The sequence below is a fragment of the Gopherus evgoodei genome, chromosome 2 (genome assembly GCF_007399415.2).
Source record: "Gopherus evgoodei ecotype Sinaloan lineage chromosome 2, rGopEvg1_v1.p, whole genome shotgun sequence".
Classification (NCBI taxonomy): Eukaryota; Metazoa; Chordata; order Testudines; family Testudinidae; genus Gopherus; species Gopherus evgoodei.
In genome coordinates this window covers 285,591,723-285,612,279 of record NC_044323.1, presented here as the reverse complement: position 1 = coordinate 285,612,279, position 20,557 = coordinate 285,591,723, and the positions used below count along the sequence as shown (strand labels likewise).

Below are 20,557 nucleotides of genomic sequence, written 5' to 3'. Positions count from 1 at the left end.
GGTGTAAGGAGGTGATTTTACCTCTCTGAGTACAGCATTGGTGATACCAATACTGGACTACTGCATGCAGTTCTGGTGTCCACATTTTGGAAAGGATGTTGAAAAATGAGAGATGGTGTAGGAAAGAGCCACAAACATTATTTGAGGGCTGGAAAAAATGCCTTTTAGTGAGAGACATAACTCTCAATCTGTTTAGTTTATCAACAAGAAGATTGAGACCTGACTTTGATTGCAGTGTATAAATTCCTTCCTGGGGAGAAAATGTTGGGAACTAAAGGGCTCTTTAATGTTGTGGAGAAAGGCAAAACAGGAACCAATGGGTGGAAGCCAAAACCAGACAAATTCCAATTCGCAATAAGACATACGATTTTATTTTTTAACAGTGAGGGTAATTAGCCTTTGGAACAAGTTATCAAGGGAAGTAACAGATTATCTATCTCTTGATGTCAGATCAAGACCGGATGTATTTCCGGAAGCTGTGCTTTAGCTAAACACAAGTTATTGGGCTCAAGGAAGGGGTAACTGAGTGAGATGTCACAGTCTGTGATGTGAGTCTAACCCTCCTGGTTGCAGAGAAAAGTTTGAAAATATGACCCAAGTGCACCCTGAAGGTTCAGAAACTAGAAAGCAAATAAAAGAACCACAACGTTCACTGTTATTTTACAAAATCTGATTTTTAAGGCAACGGTATGATTTCGGCAAAGACTCATGATTTTGTGAATGTCAGGCAATAATAAAGTGGATTCCAGACTTCCCTGGGCTCCTCTGGAAGTCTCAAATTCATGAATGAATATTGCAGAATTCAGATTAATTGGGAGGAACTTGGGATTGGAATAGGTCCTTCTCAGCCCTACCCATGGGCTGAATCCTGAGAAGTGCTGAGTACCTACAACAAACTGGAATGGCTACCTCTCAGGATTTCTCTGACACCTGCCTAGCTCTCGGTTTGTGTGACCCACTGTTGTTATACAGCAGGAACATCACAATTAGAGCTTGACACTGACCTTTCAGTTATCTCAAGCCTGCTGAAAAGTTTAAGAGCAAATGAGCTGGAAAAATAACCATCATGCTATTTAATAATCCTGGGTTTTAATGTAGCTTCTCCTTTGAAACTTGCTCTCCAGGCCTTCCTTGACAATTGATGCAATAACTTAGTTGCTAATGTTTAAAATTAAAAGTAAACAGCATTGCTGACAGTGCAAGTTATTTCTTCTTCTAAACAAGGGGGACTAGTTATACAAAATAAGGCCCTGATCCTCCAAAGAGCAGCTGGGGGAGGGCAGATGCCTCCACCCCATAGACCCGTTTGATTTCACTATTTGAATTGGTACAAGAGGTTGCCCACACCGAACAGATTGCAGAATCAGGAATACAGCAGAGCAGTGAGGGCAGTGTAAGTACAAGCAGGATACCCACAGTTACACACACACACACACACATGCACGCACACATACGCACCCAAGGATTTCCTTTTAATCGTGATTTAGATTTCAGTGCCACTAGCCTTGGGAGATTGCCTGGTAGGAACTGGGTAAAAATCAAGCAGGAACTCAGGATTCATCGTGGCGCTATGGTGAAAAGGGATTGTGACTGGCAAAGAGACTTTGTTGGTTTGTTTTATTTAGTTTTTTAAGGGATAACTTCTATTATTATTATTATTGTTAATAATTTGTATTTCCTAGGGACCAGAGCCGTAGATCAGTGCCCCATTGTTGTAGGGCTTTACTAACACATTTACCATAAAACAGAATTACTGTCTGTGGAGTCTACTGCTACTGTATGCTATAGAGGTTGGAGTGCATAAATATCAGTAAAATTCTAAGAGAACTCTGTAGCCTTTTATCTGTTCCTCACTCTTGTTCAAGTGCAGTAGAGAAAGGAGAAAATACACTTAAGAACATAAGAATGGCCATATTGGCTCAGACCACCAAGGTCCAGCTAGCTCAGTATCCTGTTTCTGACGGTGGCCAGTGCCAGATGCTTCTGGCATTTGGAGATTTAGGGACACCTCAAGCATGGGGCTCCTTCCCTGACCATCTTGGCTAATAGCCATTAATGGACCTATCCTCCATCAACTTATCTAATTCTTTTTTGAACTCAGTTAAACTTTTGGTTTTCACAATATCCCCTGGCAATGAGTTCCACAGGTTGACAGTGCATTGTGTGAAGTACTTCCTTTTGTTTGTTTTTTTAACCTGCTGCCTATGAATTTCATTAGGTGACCCCTAGTTTTTATGTTGTGTGAAGGAATTTTGGAATTTTTTTCATACTGTTCTGGGCATTATACTTTATAAAAAAACTCACCTAGCTAGTGCTGTGGTGTGACCTGTGTGAAAGAGATGTTGCTCTAATCGAAAGGCATCGCCAAGTCTACAGAAGAGGGAGCCACATTTTGTATTCCAGAGTAAGCAGCACCATCTAGTGGATATTCTGGAACCAACAACCAATTGGCTGCATTCATTTAATTTTTACCTGCAATGAAAAATATTGGCTACAGCTGGATTGTGCCCACTCCCCACACTTCTTTTATGTCTCCATCTTAATTTGTGCTAAAATACACGTGTTGAACTAATTCTATAGTAACTCCCTGATCTGGGATAAAATAATTGATAAGAAAACAGCGTCAGCCCAGTTCTGAGTCAAGGATCATGCTTTTTTTTTTTTTAAGGGGACTTAATCTAATGTCCTAATTATTGCCACTGACCTAACCTCCAAATATCCTTCTCCCCCTCTAGATGTTGAATAGTCCAGAGAAGATAGCAGAGCAGATAAGCAAGGACCTAGCCTGGCTTTGCTCCCACCTTTTGGGACTATGGACCCAGTTCCTGGAGACAGTGACACTCCATCCAGAAGTCACAGCCTATCTTACTCAGGAGCATCATATGTTAAGGGTAATGCTAAACAATTCATTCAGCAATGGCGATAACAACCTGATAGGAAGAGATCAAAGTTGCATCCAGAGTGTGCCTTTATTAGAGTTACTGTGTGAAATTCACCCCCAGGCAGAGAACCAGTCCAAAGCCTATCTACCACTTAAGTGATGCCTAAGTCACTGTGCTCTTTGCACAGGGGGGAATTTTATGCCTAGCAAATAGCGGGTTTAAAATAATTCCTTCAACTATCAAATCCTAGCTGTCAGTTCAACAAATAGGAGCAAGTAGTGACCTTGTAACCTGTCTTGTCTTCACCTGGCAATGGCAGCCAGTTTTCCTGCTGGATAGCATCATGCCAAGAGGAGGCATGTTGGAGCCTGGAATGCATAGCTCTGAGAGATCCAGGAAGGGCTTCACAATCTGCAAGAGATGATGAAACAGGAAAACCAGGGTCTGCTTTCATAATTTTATTTCAGCAACTTCATAGACTCTTGGTACAAACTACATTCCTTGGTGGGGCCTGCTAACAATAATCATTAATAACTTGTTGTTACAATAGCACCAGAATTGTGCTAGGCGCTTCTCAGACAAGTATAAAGGGAAGGTCTTTTCTTTAAGCAGTTTGCAAACTGAGTTAGCTATGTATTTTAGCCCCAAGATTATAAATTGTTCTGCCTGAGCAGATCCATGTCTCTTAAACTTCAACAGTACAGAGGTTCTCCCATTTAGCTCGCTGGGTCAGGGCCTTGATGTGGATTTAAATCTAAGGCCTTAGTGACATGGATTACAAACAGACTACTGTCCTATACAAGAGCTGCATTTCAGGACTGTACCTCTGACCATCCCTTGCCGCCTTATCAGTGTCCTGTCTTTTGGGTAGATCCCGGATATTGTGGGCCTAAAGTTTGGAAAACCCTCAACCACAATGGAAAAGAAGACCTGGCCTTTATAGAACACTGGTACTATACAGAAAACTGAGCACATTTTAAATATCAAAATACCAAATTACTCAGTTGTGGTAAAGGTTTGATTTCCCATGGTGCCTGGATTGTCACAAAATGTGGAAATTCATCTGAAAAAACAGAATCATCACAGAGTCAAATAATTAAAAAATCTATCCTTCATAACTCCTTTAACACAGCTGCCACTGGAAATATAGCTCGATTTCTTTTATTACCTCTTTATACATAAGCAGCCAGTACATTCCCGCTCCTTAGTATCACACACACATTCTCACAGACATGCACACACGCACATATTACCGTTTGGCTGCTGCCTATCTGATTATGCTGAATGCACTAAAGCCCCTCTTAAGCATGTGCTTCATTGACGTCAGTGGGACTACTTGCCTGCTTAAGGAAGCACGTGCTCAAATGCAGTGCTTCAGATCAGGACTCTCCTTTATTATCTAACTCCTTCAGAGGGAAATGTATAGGAAGCAGGAGGTACCTTCAACATAGCATCTAAGCTAAAGAAGCAGCATGTCTAATGGCTAGAAAAGGGAACTGGGGTTCTTTGGCAAGTTACTTGACCTTTACAGGCCTAGTTTTCTTTAAAATGTGTGTGGTATTGCTTACCTGGCTGCATGAAGCAGTTTGAGCGCCTCAGACGTAAGGTATTATTATTATTAAACAGCCTTTTTCAAGCAATGCTAATCTATTATTTTAGAAAGGCCATTTGTCAGAACATAGCTTGGAGGTTTAGGGAGATGTAATTTTGTTTGCATGCTTTCTGCTGCCATTCTATGATGCTGTATTTTACAAATAACAGCAGTAACATAGGGGCTAGAGTCTTAATTGATTTGATTACATATCTTGTTGGAGTGCATAGAAAGTCAAAGCTTATTTCTGAGCAAATAGCAGTACCGAGTTTTTTTAGGAGTGTATGTTTTCATATTAAGTGCTCTGCAAATCATTTCAAACCTGCAACTATTTGGCAATTGATTGCCCATTGCTGAATTGTTCTCTCTAATGTCCATGCAAAACTTTGGAAAACTTGAATTTGCAGATTTCATGCCACACATGTATGTGTTTCTGATAATGTTGGGTTTCTTCCCCTCTGTGTTCATGTGTAAGAATGAGAGTTACTGTATATCTTTGTGCAAAAGATACCATTGATTATTGACTTCTCTCATTTAGTAACTTGGCTACTGCCATGTCAGCTGCCGGGGAAGAGAATTAGCGACCCTCGTTTTAAAGCTGCAGAGAGAACTCTTAAATTCAACAAATGTGCTGCTTCTAAACAAAGAAACAGCAGGTACATTGGAATAGATTCCGAAATATTTCCAAGGGCTGCGTCTTCAATCCTAAGAGGCTTTGAACATCTCAGGCCATATTCACCCAGATACACTGGCTGCTTCCAGCAAAACAAAGCAGAAAACCATCTGAATTGGCTGAGCAACCTGGGTTCCTGGCTTCCTTGTGTCACCAGAGTGGTGCAGAGCAACTGGAGCAGGCTTGCATGCACTCGGTGTCTTTTAAAGGCTTTAACGTGTAACCTTTGTGTTTCATACCCAGGTAAGAAGATTCTCAGAAGCATTCTTTTATGCTGAGCACCAAAAGCTAGCTGTGCTGACCTTTCAGGAAAGCCTGTAAGTAATTCCTTACATCTTCCATCCCTGGCACTTGGTCCCGCAAGCATATGGTCTCTTAAAACTAGACGCCATGCCGCCGCTTTATCCTTTCTGATGCAAATCCATGCCCTTCCTCCTTAATCTTCAGTGGGCATTTGTACTCCGTACAGAAGGCATCAGGTCTATTTTAATCTCACTACAGTGTAAATCCACTGAAGTCAAGGTAAAAAATTACACAATGCAAGATCCAGATCAGGCCTCAGAGAGTTGTAATCTTCAGACACCTGTGATTTGCAGGTGGGTTTTTTAAAGATTGTGGTCTAAAGCATGATAGAGGCTGAAATCCTGACTGAGGCAGCAGCAAGTGCCAAAAGGTCATAAAAACTCTTTTCTCCTCCTCAATGTCCGCAAATGGGTGAAACTCTCTTGGGTGCAGCCGTGGTAGCGCTGGGAGGATCTGGGGAAGGCAGACAGGACAAAGCCATGAAACATTCATCAGTGGTTAACACAAAGCCTTGAACATAAGTGCTGGAGCTGGATGACGCAGTTTAGAAACTGATGGCTCAGAATGGACAGAATGCTGGGTTGGTGCTGGTGACAGTGGGACTCAGAGTGGATGATAAATTGGAGGAGAATTAGTAATGGAAGGTTGTCAGAGAAAATAAATCTGGTACTGGGCTGTATTCAAAGGATTGTGTTATGCGTAACAAGCAAGGTAATTATTTCCCTCTGCTTGACGTTTCAGCTTAAGCCCCAACGAGGGAACAGAATTGGGACCCCGCCATGATTTTTAAAATACTTAGAGACAAATTCTGCCCTTGGTTACACCTGAACAACCCTGCTGCCTTCATCTGGGTTACCTGGAGTTGACTGCAGGCAGGATTCCACTCCTTATCTCATTTAGAGGAGAGCTGAGAGGAAAGCAACAAAAGTAATAAAAGATGAGGAAACTAGGCACTGTCTGGGGAAATGTTAAGGGAGGGCCAGGCTCATTCTGCAGAAAACCAGGCTGAGAGGAGGAAATATCTGCTCACAAACATGATCAGGGATGTTAGCGATGGAGCAGGGGGCAGTTATTTTCATTTCAAGTGAGTCAAAAAGCAGACGCTCTGGTTGATGCTCTTGTACAGCAGGAACGACTTAGATTAAAGATTAGTGAAAATGTTGTGGTTTTAGAAGAGTTCTGCAGTGAGACAGATTGGCCAGGAGGACTGTGAAGCCGCCGTTGCTGGAATGTATCAGACTAGAGACATGTCCTTCAGAAATGGTTTAGGGATAGTGCCACAGATTGTGCCACCATGCAGGGCCATAGAGGAGGAGTCCATATAATGGTGCCCTCTTCAAAGCTGTAACTAGAGACATGGGGACAGATGCAGTGCACAGTCTACCACAGTGTAAAGGGGAACAGCTCAAGGCAGCCACAACCTCAGTAGTGCTTAGGTGGATGGTTGTATAGGGCCAGCCCAGCCTACGAAAGTGGGTAGTGCTCAGCTGTGAAGGAGACATGGCCAGAGGGGCCCCAGACGTGACCATTCAGCTCATTCTCTCATATGGCACCCCAAATATAGACTATAGCTTCCTGCTATATCAGCACCCTTGAGGGAGAACATAAGAACAGCCATACTGGCTCTGACCAGAGGTCCATCTAGCCCAGTGTCCTGTCTTCCAACAGTGGCCAATGCCAGGTGCCCCAAAGGGAATGAACAGAACAGGTAATCATCAAGTGATCCATCCCCTGTCTCCCATTCCCAGCTTCTGGGAAACAGAGACTAGGGACATCATCCCTGCCCATCCTGGCTAATAGCCATCAATGTACCTATCATCCATTAATTTATCTAGTTATTTCTTGAAACCTGTTATATTCTTGGCCTTCACAACATCCTCTGGCAAGGAGTTCCACAGATCGACTGTGCATTGTGTAAAAAAAAATACTTCCTTTTGTTTGTTTTATACCTGCTGCCTATTAATTTCATTTGGTGGCCCCTGGTACTTTGTATTATGAGAAGGAGTAAATAAAACTTCTCCACACCACTAATGATTTTATAGACCTCTTTCATATCCCCCCTTAGTCAGCTCTTTTCCAGGCTGAAAAGTCCAAGTCTTACCAATCTCTCCTCATACAGAAGCTGTGCTATACCCCAGTCATTTTTGTTGCCCTTTTCTGAACCCTTTCCAATTCTAATATATCTTTTTGAGATGGGGCAACCACATCTGCACGCAGTATTCAAGATATGGATTTACCATGGATTTATGTAGCGGCAATATGATATTTTCTGTTGTATTATCTATCTCTTTCTTAATGATTCCCAACATTCTGTTTGCCTTTTTGACTGCCGCTGCACAACGAGTGTATGTTTTCAGAGAACTATCTACAATGACTCCAAGGTCTCTTTCTTTAGTGGTAACAGCTCATTTAGACCTCATCATTGTATATGTATAATTGGGATTATGTTTTCCAGTGTGCATTACTTTGCATTAATCAACACTGAAGGAGGTATCAGCAGTAACTCTGCTCCATCTGGGCAAACAGTCCTAGAACAGAAGGGGAGCCGTGCTGGCACAAAGATGTTTCAGTTACACTTATTGGACTGGCACCAGTGAAACTAGCCCCATTTTCTATGAAATAGAGCTAACTTCCTCCTTAACTGCCATGAAAGCTGAGTAGAACAAGAGTTAGACTGTAAACACTCACAGTATCTTTAGTCTGTAAGCTCCTCAGGGCAGGGTCCTGTTTCCCTCTGTCTGTGAAGCATCCAGCATGTCTCTGGCACTATATACATGATGATGAATAAGGCCTGATAGTCATAGTGGCAATTATGGTAGCACTTACATGCCACAATTGAGATCAGATCCCCCTTGTGCTAGATGCCCTACAAACATATAAGAAGAGACTGCCTCTACCCCAAAGAACTTATGCTCTAAATAGACGAACAGACAAAGGGTGGATGGGGAAACTGAGGCTCAGAGGAGCAAAGTGACTTCCTCAAGGTCGCACAGCAGGTCAGTGGCAGAGCAGGGAAAAGAACGCTAGTCTTCTGATTCCCAGCAACTAGACAGTGCTTCGTCTGTCAGGATTTAAGTCTTAAGTATACTATTTCTGATATTAGCATGGACGTGATGATTCCTAAGTTAAATACAGACTGTTGCATGGAATTCTGCTACTGACTTCATTGTTTCTCTTACTGCTGCATGTGGCACAGATTTCAGTGCTGAAAAGGAATGCATACACATGTTACTTTCAAACACTGAGGGTAAAGTCTTGGCCCCATTGAAGTCAATGGGAGTTTTGTCGCTAAATTGAATGGGGCCAGGAATTCACTCTAAAAATCAAGGACATGGCCGTGTGTGCTAGTAAGGGGAACCAGGTGGTTACTGCACATGCCCTGCTTAAGTCTGGATGGCTGTCAAGTTTGTGGGCCCTTTTATTTAATTATTCTACCAGAACATAAGAATGGCCATACTGGGTCAGAACAAAGGTCCATCTAGCCCAGTATCCTGTCTTCTAACTGTGACCAATGTCAGGTGCTTCAGAGGGAATGAATGGAACACGTAATCACCAAGTGATCCAACCTCTGTCTCTCATTCCCAGCTTCTGACAAATCAGGATTTATGAAAAAAGGGACACAGAGTCCTCTGGCACCTTATAGACTAACAGACGTATTGGAGCATAAGCTTTCATGGGTGAATACCCACTTTGTCAGACGCATGCTCCAATACATTGGTTAGTCTATAAGGTGCCACAGGACTCTTTGTTGCTTTTTACAGATCCAGACTAACATGACTACCCCTCTGATACTTGACAGGATTTATGGTTGAACAGTTGGACCCAAATAATTGTGAAACAGCCAAAGTAAAGTTGAAGGGGAAATGTCAGGCATGAGAGGGCACTTGTCTGGGATACAGAGAGATCCTGCATTAGCATGAGAATTGAATAATATGTTTACAAGCCTGTTGTTTGAGTTAGCATTATCCATTTCTTCTCCGTGGCATGTACAAAGTTTGTCGTTTCCACTTATTATGTGGTGATGAACTGTGTTTCCCTGACGGAAATCTGAAATGTGTGCACTTCTGCACCAGCTCTGTTCTGTGGAACCTGTCCCATATTGCTGCCAGCTAATACCATCTCTTGAAAGCTTGTGTTGTTTTCATCTCTATTTGTTAGAATACATAGACTAGCCAAAGAAAAATCCAAATAAAATAATCTCACGTTTGAAACATGCTTTCTCACTTGACTGGGAAGAATTTTGGCAAGGGGACATTCAGCAAAACTGAAAAGCCACCACATGTATAGGTGACAAAATGAAATACTTTTGTTCGCAATGCATCACCAATTTGTGGAACTCACTGCCACAAGATCTAACCGAGGCTCAAAATTTTATACGATTCCAACAAGAATTAGGTATTTATATGTATAATGAGAACATCCACAGTCATATTAGAGAGGATAGCAGGGAGATCCATTTCCATGATTCTGGGCATGAAGCAATCATTAAGTTATGTGGGGAAGGGAGAGAGTGCTGAGCAGAAGGGTCTTCCTAGTGCCACTCCATGGGTGGCAGGTTAATGTGCTCTAGATTAACACCCTGGCTTGCCATGCCCCAAAGCTTTATATGGAAAACCCCTGAAACATTTTTTCTCAGTTGCTTCTAATCCTCCACCACAGCTCTCTGGTATTTGCCATATGAGACAAGCCAGGAATAAAACCAGTACATGGAAAATAAATTGGTTGTATTTTGCCTGTTCTCCACTTCCCCTGGCAGTTGTTATGTCATTCAGCTCTGGAGCAGGAAGAGTATAATAGTCACTAGACATTTCTGGGCCAGTTCTTTACCCCAGAGTTTCAAGAGAGAACTGACAAGAGCCCTCTGCAGGATGGGGAGAAATTCTTCTGACGTAAGAGCAATACGTGGTCTTGCAACTGCCCCCTGGTGGAAGAGTTTTGCCAGGGTGGTTCTTAGAGCAGGAGGGCGCAGATCTTGGGTGGAAGGGGGTGTGCACATGGCACTCTGCACTATGGTGGATTCTGGGCTGCAGAGCAGGCAATAGGCAGCTGAGTAAGATTGCCACAAACTAGAATGGCCCTTGGAGCTTTGCAGACTAACTCCATGGGCCACACCAGTCTCTGCTGCAGGCACAATCCTGCAGTGTCCCCCGAGTACTTAAGTATGTTTGTACTTAAGTATATATATTTTTTAAGTATTCCACATACTTGTAGGTAAGCACTTTAAATCTTCCGTACTTAGCATTTGTATTTAAATACAGTTTAAAGGTTCTTAAAGCATAAGTCACTTTTTTTTTTTATCTGCAAATACTTTTTCAAGCTCATTTTGTGAAACAGTCACATTCCTCCCATCTGTCACAGATTCTGGCTGGCCCCTAGAACCCACAGTTCTGGCTTGGGAGCTTCACATCTGCATTCCGGCTGCCAGAGCTTTTTCACATTGACCCTACTGTTGCACTAGCCAGGGAAAATGGCAGCTCCACCCCTTTCTCTTCTGACTGGTCACTGCAATGGACAGCTGGGAGCCTCTGTGGGGGGTAGGGTAGTGTCTTGCAGGGAATAAAGGAGTTGAAAGTACTTGCACTTGTACTTATAAATGCATCAGTACCATCTGCACCATTTCCATGTGTATAATACTTCCGTAATGGAGTGGTTGGCGCTTATAGTTATGTCCCTTTTACCAGTACTTATGGTAACGCTGGAACCCAGGCAGTGCAGAGATGGCATAAAGCCTTCTTCCCCCTGTGCTGCATCTCTCAGGAGATGGTGTGCAGAATCGCTCCTTTTCATTGCATCCCTCACCACAGTGCAATGCAATCCATGGGCCTGCGCCTGCAGTCCTTAGAGGCAAACCTCCCATGAGGACCGGCTCCTCAGAGAGCATATGGAAGCCTTTGCCATTGTTTGCCTACACTCACAGTTTAAAATTTCACTACTCTTTGTAATAAGTCTATTTTATTTCACGTTTTTTCACTGAGAGTTTTTTAAAGTTAAATTTTACGAATAGGTTAAATTAACATTAAAACAGATATAGGGATGATACTGAGAGGAGCAAGGCAATTTGGTTACAGCTGTCAGAACGCCTGGATCCTGAATATCACAACTATTGGAAGGCAACACATGGCATCGCATCCCACACAGCCCGGTCGGTGACATAATACATAGGAAGGCAGACTGCACACCTTGAAAAGAAGATGCCAGCCTTCTAGCTGCTGGGTCGTGAGGTCTTTGGAGACAGAGTGCCTTTCTCGAAGCCATTGTTTCTAGGAGAACCTGAGTAGGCACCAAGTTCTGAACAAATGGAGTCGGGTCAATTTCTCTAGTGATTCCTGTGAGAAGCTATGTGGAGACTCTGATTCCATCACATGGAGATATTTGGAACTGATTTTCCGGAGCGTTAAGTGTCCATAATTCCAACTGAGGTCAATGAGATTTATGGATAATAAGCACCTCAGTAAACCAGGCCCATAATGGGCTCAGTTGCATCACTTAGCTACAGCCCTGCCAGGGAACTGGTACAGGGCCACACCACCCAGGGAAAGCTCTACACGGGAGTGATACATAATCCTCTCTGCTGTTATGGGGCATACACGGGAAGCCTCCCTTGTGATGTCACAGTGTGCACCCCTCTCTCTGTATATCCAAGAGGGAACACGACCCTGCCTTTTCCCCAGTCCCCTCTGTCCCTTTTGGGGTGGCTTGATCCCCAGTAGTTTCTAGAAAGGAGGAGACACTGCAGCAGTAAGAAGAGCACAGAGGGCTGCAAGGGTGTGGAGGCACCACAAGAAAAGGCTCCTTGCAAATCCACTCAGCTCAGCAGACAGGCTCAATATAAGAAATGCCATGTACAGTACTAACGTTTTATCTTGCTCAGCACGGCTGGGTCCAGTCCTGCCAGGTGCCAAACACCTCCCTCCTATTTTTTCCACAGCACTCTCCCCTCTTGTGGATGTGGTTGCTCAACACTTCTGAATACTAGCCCATTTGCTTAGTGCCTAAATATGGACATAGGCACCTAATTTTAGGCACCTGTGTTTCAAAGCATTGCCCAGTGCTTTGGTCATACTCAATCTGTTTTGATGACTAGATGAGGTGAATGCTGGCGAGGCTGAACAGTAACTCATTGATTCCCTCCGTGTCTTGCTCTCAGGATCCAAAGTCACAGCCAGATGTCTACGGAAGTTCGGAATTCCGAATACCTCACCAGCATGCCCCCTCTGCCGGCTGAATGCCTGGACATTGACGGGGACGGGAACACAGTCCCTGTGATTTTTGAAGACAGATATGTGGACTTCCCTTACAAAAGTGAGTAATGCCCCTCAGGCTGTGCCCTCAGTGCATCTCACAAGCAATGCAAGGGCAGGGCTGCTCCCAGGAGATTGCAAGGAGTGGTGTGGGTGGGTTGGTAGGTTCACATACCCTTAGACAGTCCTGAACCAGTCCTCCAGTGTGGTGTTAGAGGGCTCCATGGTTGTTCCAGGTCCCATCTTTAAAATGAGGCATAAAACCAAGGTTTTCCCTATTACTTTTGGTCACTAACGATCCTATGGAACTTCTCACTAGAGTTGGGGCATGTTTTCTGGTCAGGTTTCGACGTGATGTGAATGATTCTGTTTATGGTACCTAATGTCCCCTGTTGCTTCAGTAGATTATAGGGTGGCTGGACAGCAAATGTGAAAAATCGGGATGGGGTTGGGGGGTAATAGGAACCTATATAAGAAAAAGACCCACTGACTGTCCCTATAAAATCGGGACATATGGTCACCCTAGTAGATTACAATATATACACTCCCTGTTACTTAGACAGTTTCTTTCTATGAGGTGTTTCTGTTGTTTTTTAAGATTAACAGTTTAATTCCAAGAACTGGAGTTAAAATCTGAAACAACACCCCTGGAGCTTTCATTTCCGCCATTAAGGGAAAATAAGGTGGTGGTTTTCATTATTAGACTGACATCTAGTGGTAGGAAAATCCTATATAAAATATTTCATCTTTAGCTTACTGGAACATGAAATCTAGAGAGGTTATAAAGGAAGCTATTTATTGGCATTAATACTTTTTTTTGTAAGGTACTAAGATCTGTGGTTTTATTTTGCAAAAAGGTATCTGTAATTCTCAGTTTTCCTCGACTTTTTACAAAGTGTTTAACAGGAATATTTTTTTAAAAAAACTATCCGTGTTGCAATTGGTCACACTGTAATAATATAGGGCTGAATTTCCAAGAGCATTCCCTAGTTTTAGGACATCCGAGTTGCCTGATTTGGGGAGGTACTTAGGACTCACAGCTCTAAGTGATTTTAGTTTAACCATGTAGTGACCATAACAGTTAACAGTGAATGCAGCTTAAAGAATGTTGATCAGACATGTATATGTACGGTGTATGTGTGAGAGGGTGTGTGTGTGTATAATCACGTACAAATATTTTGATTCTTTGTATAGGCCATGAACTTTTTTTTCCCTTTCAGGTCAAAGTGTGGATGTTTTCCCAGCTTTTGAGGTTCCTGAGATGAACGGTACACAAATTGACTTAATAAACAACAAGGAGACTCTTGCATCAAACGATGACATTGCATTAACAAAGGGAGATTTCAGGAAAGATACTCTCTTAATACATACAGATAAAATAAATGGGAATGCCTCTTGTATCTACAGCGATATTTCACTTGATCCTTATATGGCTAAAGCTTTGACTCAGCACTCCGCATCTCAGGCTTGTACAGTCAAAAAGGAAGTCAAGAGGAAAACGGATGTATTCCATGAAAATACATCAGTTTCAAGTAAGGAAATTGTTTCTGGCTTGGGGCCAGGCCTTTTAAAACACAAAGCCAAAGACTTCCAAACATCAAAAGACAATAGACTTTCTATAGGTGTTACATGCGTGGATATGAAACCTAGCAATAAGGATTCCCACGAAGGTGAACCCACATTAATCATTAGTGCTCTGGGTGACAGCAGAACTAGCGGCCTCTTACACAGCACTGAGTTAAGTAAAGCAGCTAAAACTGATAATTGTGAAAATAGTCTCACTTCAGATGAACTTGCATTAAATGAACTAAACAGTCCTGAAAAACCAGTGGATCAAGACGACAAGGCTCTGTTACCAGTTTTGAAAGCATTACCAATCAGTACTTTGGATTTATTAACCCAGACAACAAAAGATGCTCTGGAGGTGAAGTCATTTGTGAAGGAGCAAGGAGTCGAGGAATGTGAAGAGTTTACCCTGACGTCAGGGGTCATAAAGAGATCTTCGTCATTAATATCCGACTCGGGCATTGAAAGTGAACCTAGTTCGGTGGCTTGGTCCGATGCGCGTAGCCGGGCTTTGGAGCTGCCCAGTGACCGTGAGATGCTGCAGCAGCTAATCCGGAGGCACACCATACACAGAAACTCCCTAGAGGGTGGGCAAACAGAAAGCAATACAAGCTTGCCCAGTGGGATCCAAGCATCGCTGACATCAATTAGCTCATTGCCATTTGAGGAAGAAGAGCGAGAAGTTGAACTTACAAAGCTGACCAAGTCCGTTTCTGCACCACAGATCAGCAGCCCAGAGGAGCCCACAGACACTGTAGATGTTTCCAAATGCGAAAAAGCAATCTTGGAAGTTGCAGAAGGGCCCTTGAAAAGCTACATGGAAGTGACGTGCAGAAGCATAGAAATAGCAGGAAACTTTTCTGACTATCGGACTGCCAAGGAAAGTGAGCGGTCAGAACCAGACATTGCCACAGGAGAGCATCCTAGCGCTGCTGTCAAACAAGATAACAGCAGCGCTGAGCTATCAGAAGAAGTAGAAGAAAAGGAAGGTTTGGCAGAAAGAGATTGCAATTTGGAATATGCAGGACAACCTGTCAATCTAAAGCAGCACAGATGGGATACCTCTGAATGCCAGGCAGTACAGAGAAATGAAGAGTGCAGCTTGGAAACACTGAGTATAACCACATACTCGGACCATAGTAGCATGCAGTGCGGTGCATGTAGTGAGGATCTGAAAGATGCACTTAAACCTGTACCTGAAAGGTTGAAAATAGGTCAAGACTTTTATTCCAGTGTTAGCACACCAGACGTCGAGGATTTTTCACGTGGCCTGAGCCAGGTACCAGATTTTTGTTACACTGTTCCAGCCTCATCAGAGACATCGACTGAATTTGGTTCAACAAGAGGAGAATGTGGTAGCCCTGTTGCCAGTGAAACCATGATGTCATGTGAAGAAATGCAGGGCTTACAAGAAATTGAACTCAACGATGCATCTGCACTGGTGGATTCTGCTCCCGGACCTTATTGTGCCGAATATCCTCAAGAACCAGACAGGGCGGAGCATCGGCTTGTGGCTAATGGCAGCACTGGCTTTCACTCTGTTGCCACAGAGGGGTTGGCACTGGAGAGTCGAAAGACCGTTGAGGTGGTTAACCTGTCTGTTTCTTGCACAGCCACATGTCTTCCCTTTTCTTCGGTGCTCAAAGAGACTCCTGCTGTGGTTGGCTTTTCTTCAAAGCAGGCTGCTTTTCCTATCACACGGCAGCCATTAGGCTCCTTCAGCGTTGTCCACTGCAGTTCAGATGATGTGGAGGAAGAGGCCAATGAAAGGATGCTTAGGTAAGACTGTCTAATGGCTTTCTTTATTAGTGCTCCAATCACACCTAGAGACCCCAGCTGAGGTCAGGTCCCCCTCGTGCTAGTCGCCGTGCCAACGCACATTAAGAGCCAATCTCCACCTTGATGAGTTTACAGTATAACTATTCCAGACAGACAAAGGATGGGAAATGGGCTGTAACATAACCCCCATTGTACAGATGAGGAACTGAGGCACAGAGAGACTGAGCGACTTCCCCAGGGTCTTGCAGGGATTCTGTAGCATTGCTGGGAACTCAGATCCCTGAATCACAATCTCCTGCCTTAGCCCATCTTTCCTGTCCTCTTACTTCAGGATATTTTGCGTTGATTACCCAGCTGACACCACAATACACAGCACATCAGAGAGGTTTCCGTTACGTTTTGTGTCCTGTGCTGTGCTGGAAGAATATGAGTGCACAGGCAGTTATCTTAAAACACTGAGGTGGATAAGGGCTAGACTCTTAAAGGGGGTGTGCTCTGATTCCTGACTTTGTTTAGGTCATTCATCAAACTCTCTAACCCTCTGTTTAATTTTGGAGCCACATAGTGGCAGGGTTTACTGTTATGTATTATACTGTACTGTCTGGCTTTATAGCTGTCTCTTCTGTCGTCTCCTTCTTCAGGTGAACCATGGTTGTCAGGCTTTTAGGCCCAGATTCGACAAAGCCCTTAAGTTTGTGCTTAAAGTTAAGCACATGCCTAATTCCTTCTCTGGTCAGCCAAGCAGTGCTTAAGTGCTTTGCTGAATCTAGGGCCTTAAATCCCACAGCATAAGACTTAGGCCTTGGCTACACTGGCACTTTACAGCGCTGCAACTTTCTCGCTCAGGGGTGTGAAAAAAAACACCCCTGAGAGCAGCAAGTTACAGCACTGCAAAGCACCAGGGTAAACAGTGCCCCAGCGCTGGGAGCACAGCTCCCAGCACTGCAAGCTAATCCCCACGGGGAGGTGGAGTACTCTCCCAGCGGTTGTCGCGGAAGAGCTCTCTCCCAGCGCTGGTGCTGTGACCACACTTGCACTTCAATGCGCTGCTGCGGGAGCGCTCCCACAGCAGCGCTGTACGGCTGCACGTGTAGCCATACCCTTAGATTGTGACCCCCTTCCTAACTTTTTGGCAAGCAAAAGTTTCTGAGCAGCCCCACTGACTTCATTGGGATTACTTGTGTGAGTTAGTGCTCCCCAGTGAATAGGATGATCACAGTCTTGCCCCAAGACTGAAGCGGATGTGTCCCAACTTGGCTGTGGGACATCACCTTAGGTGCTTCCATGTGTGGCTTGATTTTCAGAGATGCTGAGCCTCTCCCGCTGAGTCCAGTGGCTGTTCAGTGTGGAGTTAGGGGCCAAACCGTAGGCCCCACATCTAGGAAATGTTAGTCTAGCTGGAGGGGCACTTATCTGCTCTTAGCTGGTTCATGTCTGGGTCAAAGCTACTATCCCTTTTCACGGGATACAAATTTGCATCCATTTGTGCAACTGAGAGGGTAGGAGAAGGAGATCGACTCCTTGTCTGTTTAGCTTAGTTTTGTTTGTTAATGTCTGTCTATTAGCCCTGCTGGGTAGATCTGGACACCACATTTTCTGCAATACAGCTAAGTAGCCTTGCCAGCTGTGATTCGCTGTGTTAGGGTGACCAGAAGGTTCTTAGCAGCAAACCCGCTTTGGACTCTAGCAGGTGAGGTCTTTCCCATGAGAGGTAGCTCACTCCCTTTTGAATCACAGGCTATCTACCCGCCCACCTGACCTCCCTTAGTCACCCTAACCCATAGGACAGAGTATACAGGCCTTCACCTGCAAAGTTGCAAAGGGAATGTATTGTAAGTGCTCATTCCTAGTTTAAAGGTTTTACTGTTGAACATCCAGTTCTCTGTGTGATTAATTAGTGTATTCTCCAGTTTTTATCAGGCCAAAGAAAAGTTTAAAAAAGAACTGAAGATTGAAGGATTTCTGTACAGTGACTTATCTGTACTAGCTTCTGATATCCCATATTTTCCACCAGAGGAAGAGGAAGAAAATTTGGAAGATGGAATTCACCTGGTTGTCTGTGTCCATGGACTGGATGGTAAGGCCCAAGAGAGATGCTGTGTGGAATTGCCTCATGGAGTGTATTCATATTAAAAAATACAGAAGTTGAGATCCTCAGCTGGTATAACTCAGCATAGTCCATGGGTATCACTTACATCAGCCAAGGATCTGGCCCATAGTATGTTGGTTTGTCTAACATTGCTGGAAAGGATCTGAGCAGAAATTCTAACATTTACTCCACAAACGCTTTTTGTTACAAAATGGAGAATTTTGACAGATTTGTGCTCCCTAAACCCAGTAAAATTGTCAGCCCCTTCCTTGGCATTTCACAACCATCCGATCATTTAGGAAAATATCATCCAGCGGGAAAAAAAACTTGGTTTAAATGCTGTCACTGAAGGAGAGAAGGTGCCTAGCTCTGGGGAAGGTGAGTATTGTTCACTGTATATTCAGCAAGCAAAGACACAGGAAGGCTGGATTGTGTGCACATCACAGTGTTTGGGCACAGCGCCACAGGGGACACACTGTGGCTCAGACTCACCCCTTGGGGTCACAATGTGTCCTTGGTCTTCCCTGTTCTGCTTGGAAATGAAAGGGAGTTATTTGCCATCGCTCTTAAAAGGGCAGCTTATTCCCCCATCTCTGCTGGCTAGCCAATAGGGGGTGAAGTGGCAGAGGTATCGGGATTCCTTCTCCCTGCCAGTTCCCATCCCTTTACTTCCCGGGGAACATCTGAAGCACCTGCAGCTAAGATCTATAGAGCCCTCAGGCAGCTGCAAAGTTTGTGGGGATTCCTGTCCCACTGCTGCTCCCCTGCATGGCTGTGTTGGGGCTAACCATAACGTAGTGAGCTATCAGGCACAGCCGCACTTACTGCGACAACTCCAGGGACAGTGTTGAGATCTGAAAAGAACATAGTGAACAGAATCTGTCGTCTTTATCCTACTGTGAAATGAAATCTCTTATTAAGTGCTGTTTCTTTATAGGGAACAGTGCAGACCTGCGACTGGTAAAGACTTTTATAGAACTGGGACTCCCTGGTGGAAAGCTGGACTTCCTAATGTCTGAAAGAAACCAGGTAATATAGGGCCAGTTTCTCCCCCACACCTCTTTGCATGCCCCGCAGTCCCATTGAAGTATCTGAAACTTAGCCCTTGCAGAGCAGATATCAGGAATTGTACATTTCAAAGGCTTAGGGTCAACACCTACACATCTTTGGGAAAAGGCCCATTGGGAGTTTTGTGAGGGGTGCAGGATTTAGCCTGGGTATTCTGCATCAGATCCCATTCAAATCAATGCTACTTTTCCCCATTGGAAGGCAGCTGTTGCTGGCCTGATCCTATTGCCACTGAAGTTAGTAATAAACTGACCATTGGCATCAGTGGTCCAAGGATCAGACCCTCAGAAAGGAGATAATTAAAAACATCATGTTAAATGGCAAGTACAACAGTCTGATACATCCATCTATTGTGTGATGTGCAAAATTATGCAGAACGAAAAGAAAACAGCCAGCCTGGTGATGTTAATTCCAAGTGCTCAGGAGGATGCTACGGTCTGCTTGGGGAAGTTGGTACTGCTGGTTTCAGCTAAAGCATCAAACAGTTGTTTCCTTTGTGTAGTATATTGTGATTTATTTTCTTGTATGATAAAGAAATGCCTTCCAGGAAAGTGTCACAGAGTCACCGGGTGATGCTCTGGAACTGCTTCCCACCAAGCCAGTCAGGACTTTGGGGAGCCTCCTCTCCCTTGGAGCAGACTTGTTCAGGGCAAGAAGCTCACACGTCTTCACCTCCTGGGTCTCTCCTTGGAGCATTCAGCATCCTCTGCCCCTCTGTGCGCTTCCCACAGCGAGCCTGCCCCAGCGTGGTCCTGGGAAAGCCACAGGGTCCTGCACCCCCACTTTGCAGTCAGACGTGACTCTCAGCCAGCCAGTAAAACAGAGGTTTATTCGATGACAAGAACAGGGTCTAAAACAGAGCTTGTAGGTACCACGAACCGGACCCCTCGGCTAGGTCCATTCTGGGAGTCAGTGAGCCAGACCCCCATGTCTGCCATCAGCCAGCTCCAGACTAACTCTCCCTTCCAGCCCCTCCTCTCTGCTCGGCTCCTTTCCCGGGCCAGGAGGTCACCTGATCCCTTTGTCTCCAACACCTTCAGCTGGCACCTTTGCAGGGGAGGGGCCCAGGCCATCAGTTGCTAGGAGACAGAGGGTCAGGCATTTAGGTGCACTGGCCCTTGCTCTGCAAGATACTTAAGAACTGCCATGGGGACACTAAGGCACCAACACAGTATTCAGAGAAAACATTAAGAACATTCCCAGTTCGTCACATCTCTCCCCACTTCGAGACCGAACTGAGCGAGGTCACTTCAGCCAGTGACCTGGGGAAGTTCGAACCCACCAACGTTCCCATGGATGCCCCAGCATCTCTCCCATTCCTTGGTCTGAGTTACACCAGGACAGTCCAGTCTCACGCCTTCCCAT

General features: G+C 44.4%; 1 protein-coding gene across 1 annotated transcript in view; it reads left to right on the top strand.

Annotated features, from left to right (window-relative positions):
• FAM135B (family with sequence similarity 135 member B) overlaps window positions 1-20,557 on the top strand; it is a 345,065-nt gene that overhangs the window by 308,864 nt on the left and 15,644 nt on the right. The window contains exons 10-15 of the mRNA XM_030553878.1: window positions 2,736-2,891; window positions 5,390-5,463; window positions 12,597-12,751; window positions 13,911-16,035; window positions 17,946-18,112; window positions 19,062-19,153. Of these exons, the coding sequence (XP_030409738.1) occupies window positions 2,736-2,891; window positions 5,390-5,463; window positions 12,597-12,751; window positions 13,911-16,035; window positions 17,946-18,112; window positions 19,062-19,153 (2,769 nt within the window). The remainder of the gene's footprint in view (window positions 1-2,735; window positions 2,892-5,389; window positions 5,464-12,596; window positions 12,752-13,910; window positions 16,036-17,945; window positions 18,113-19,061; window positions 19,154-20,557) is intronic.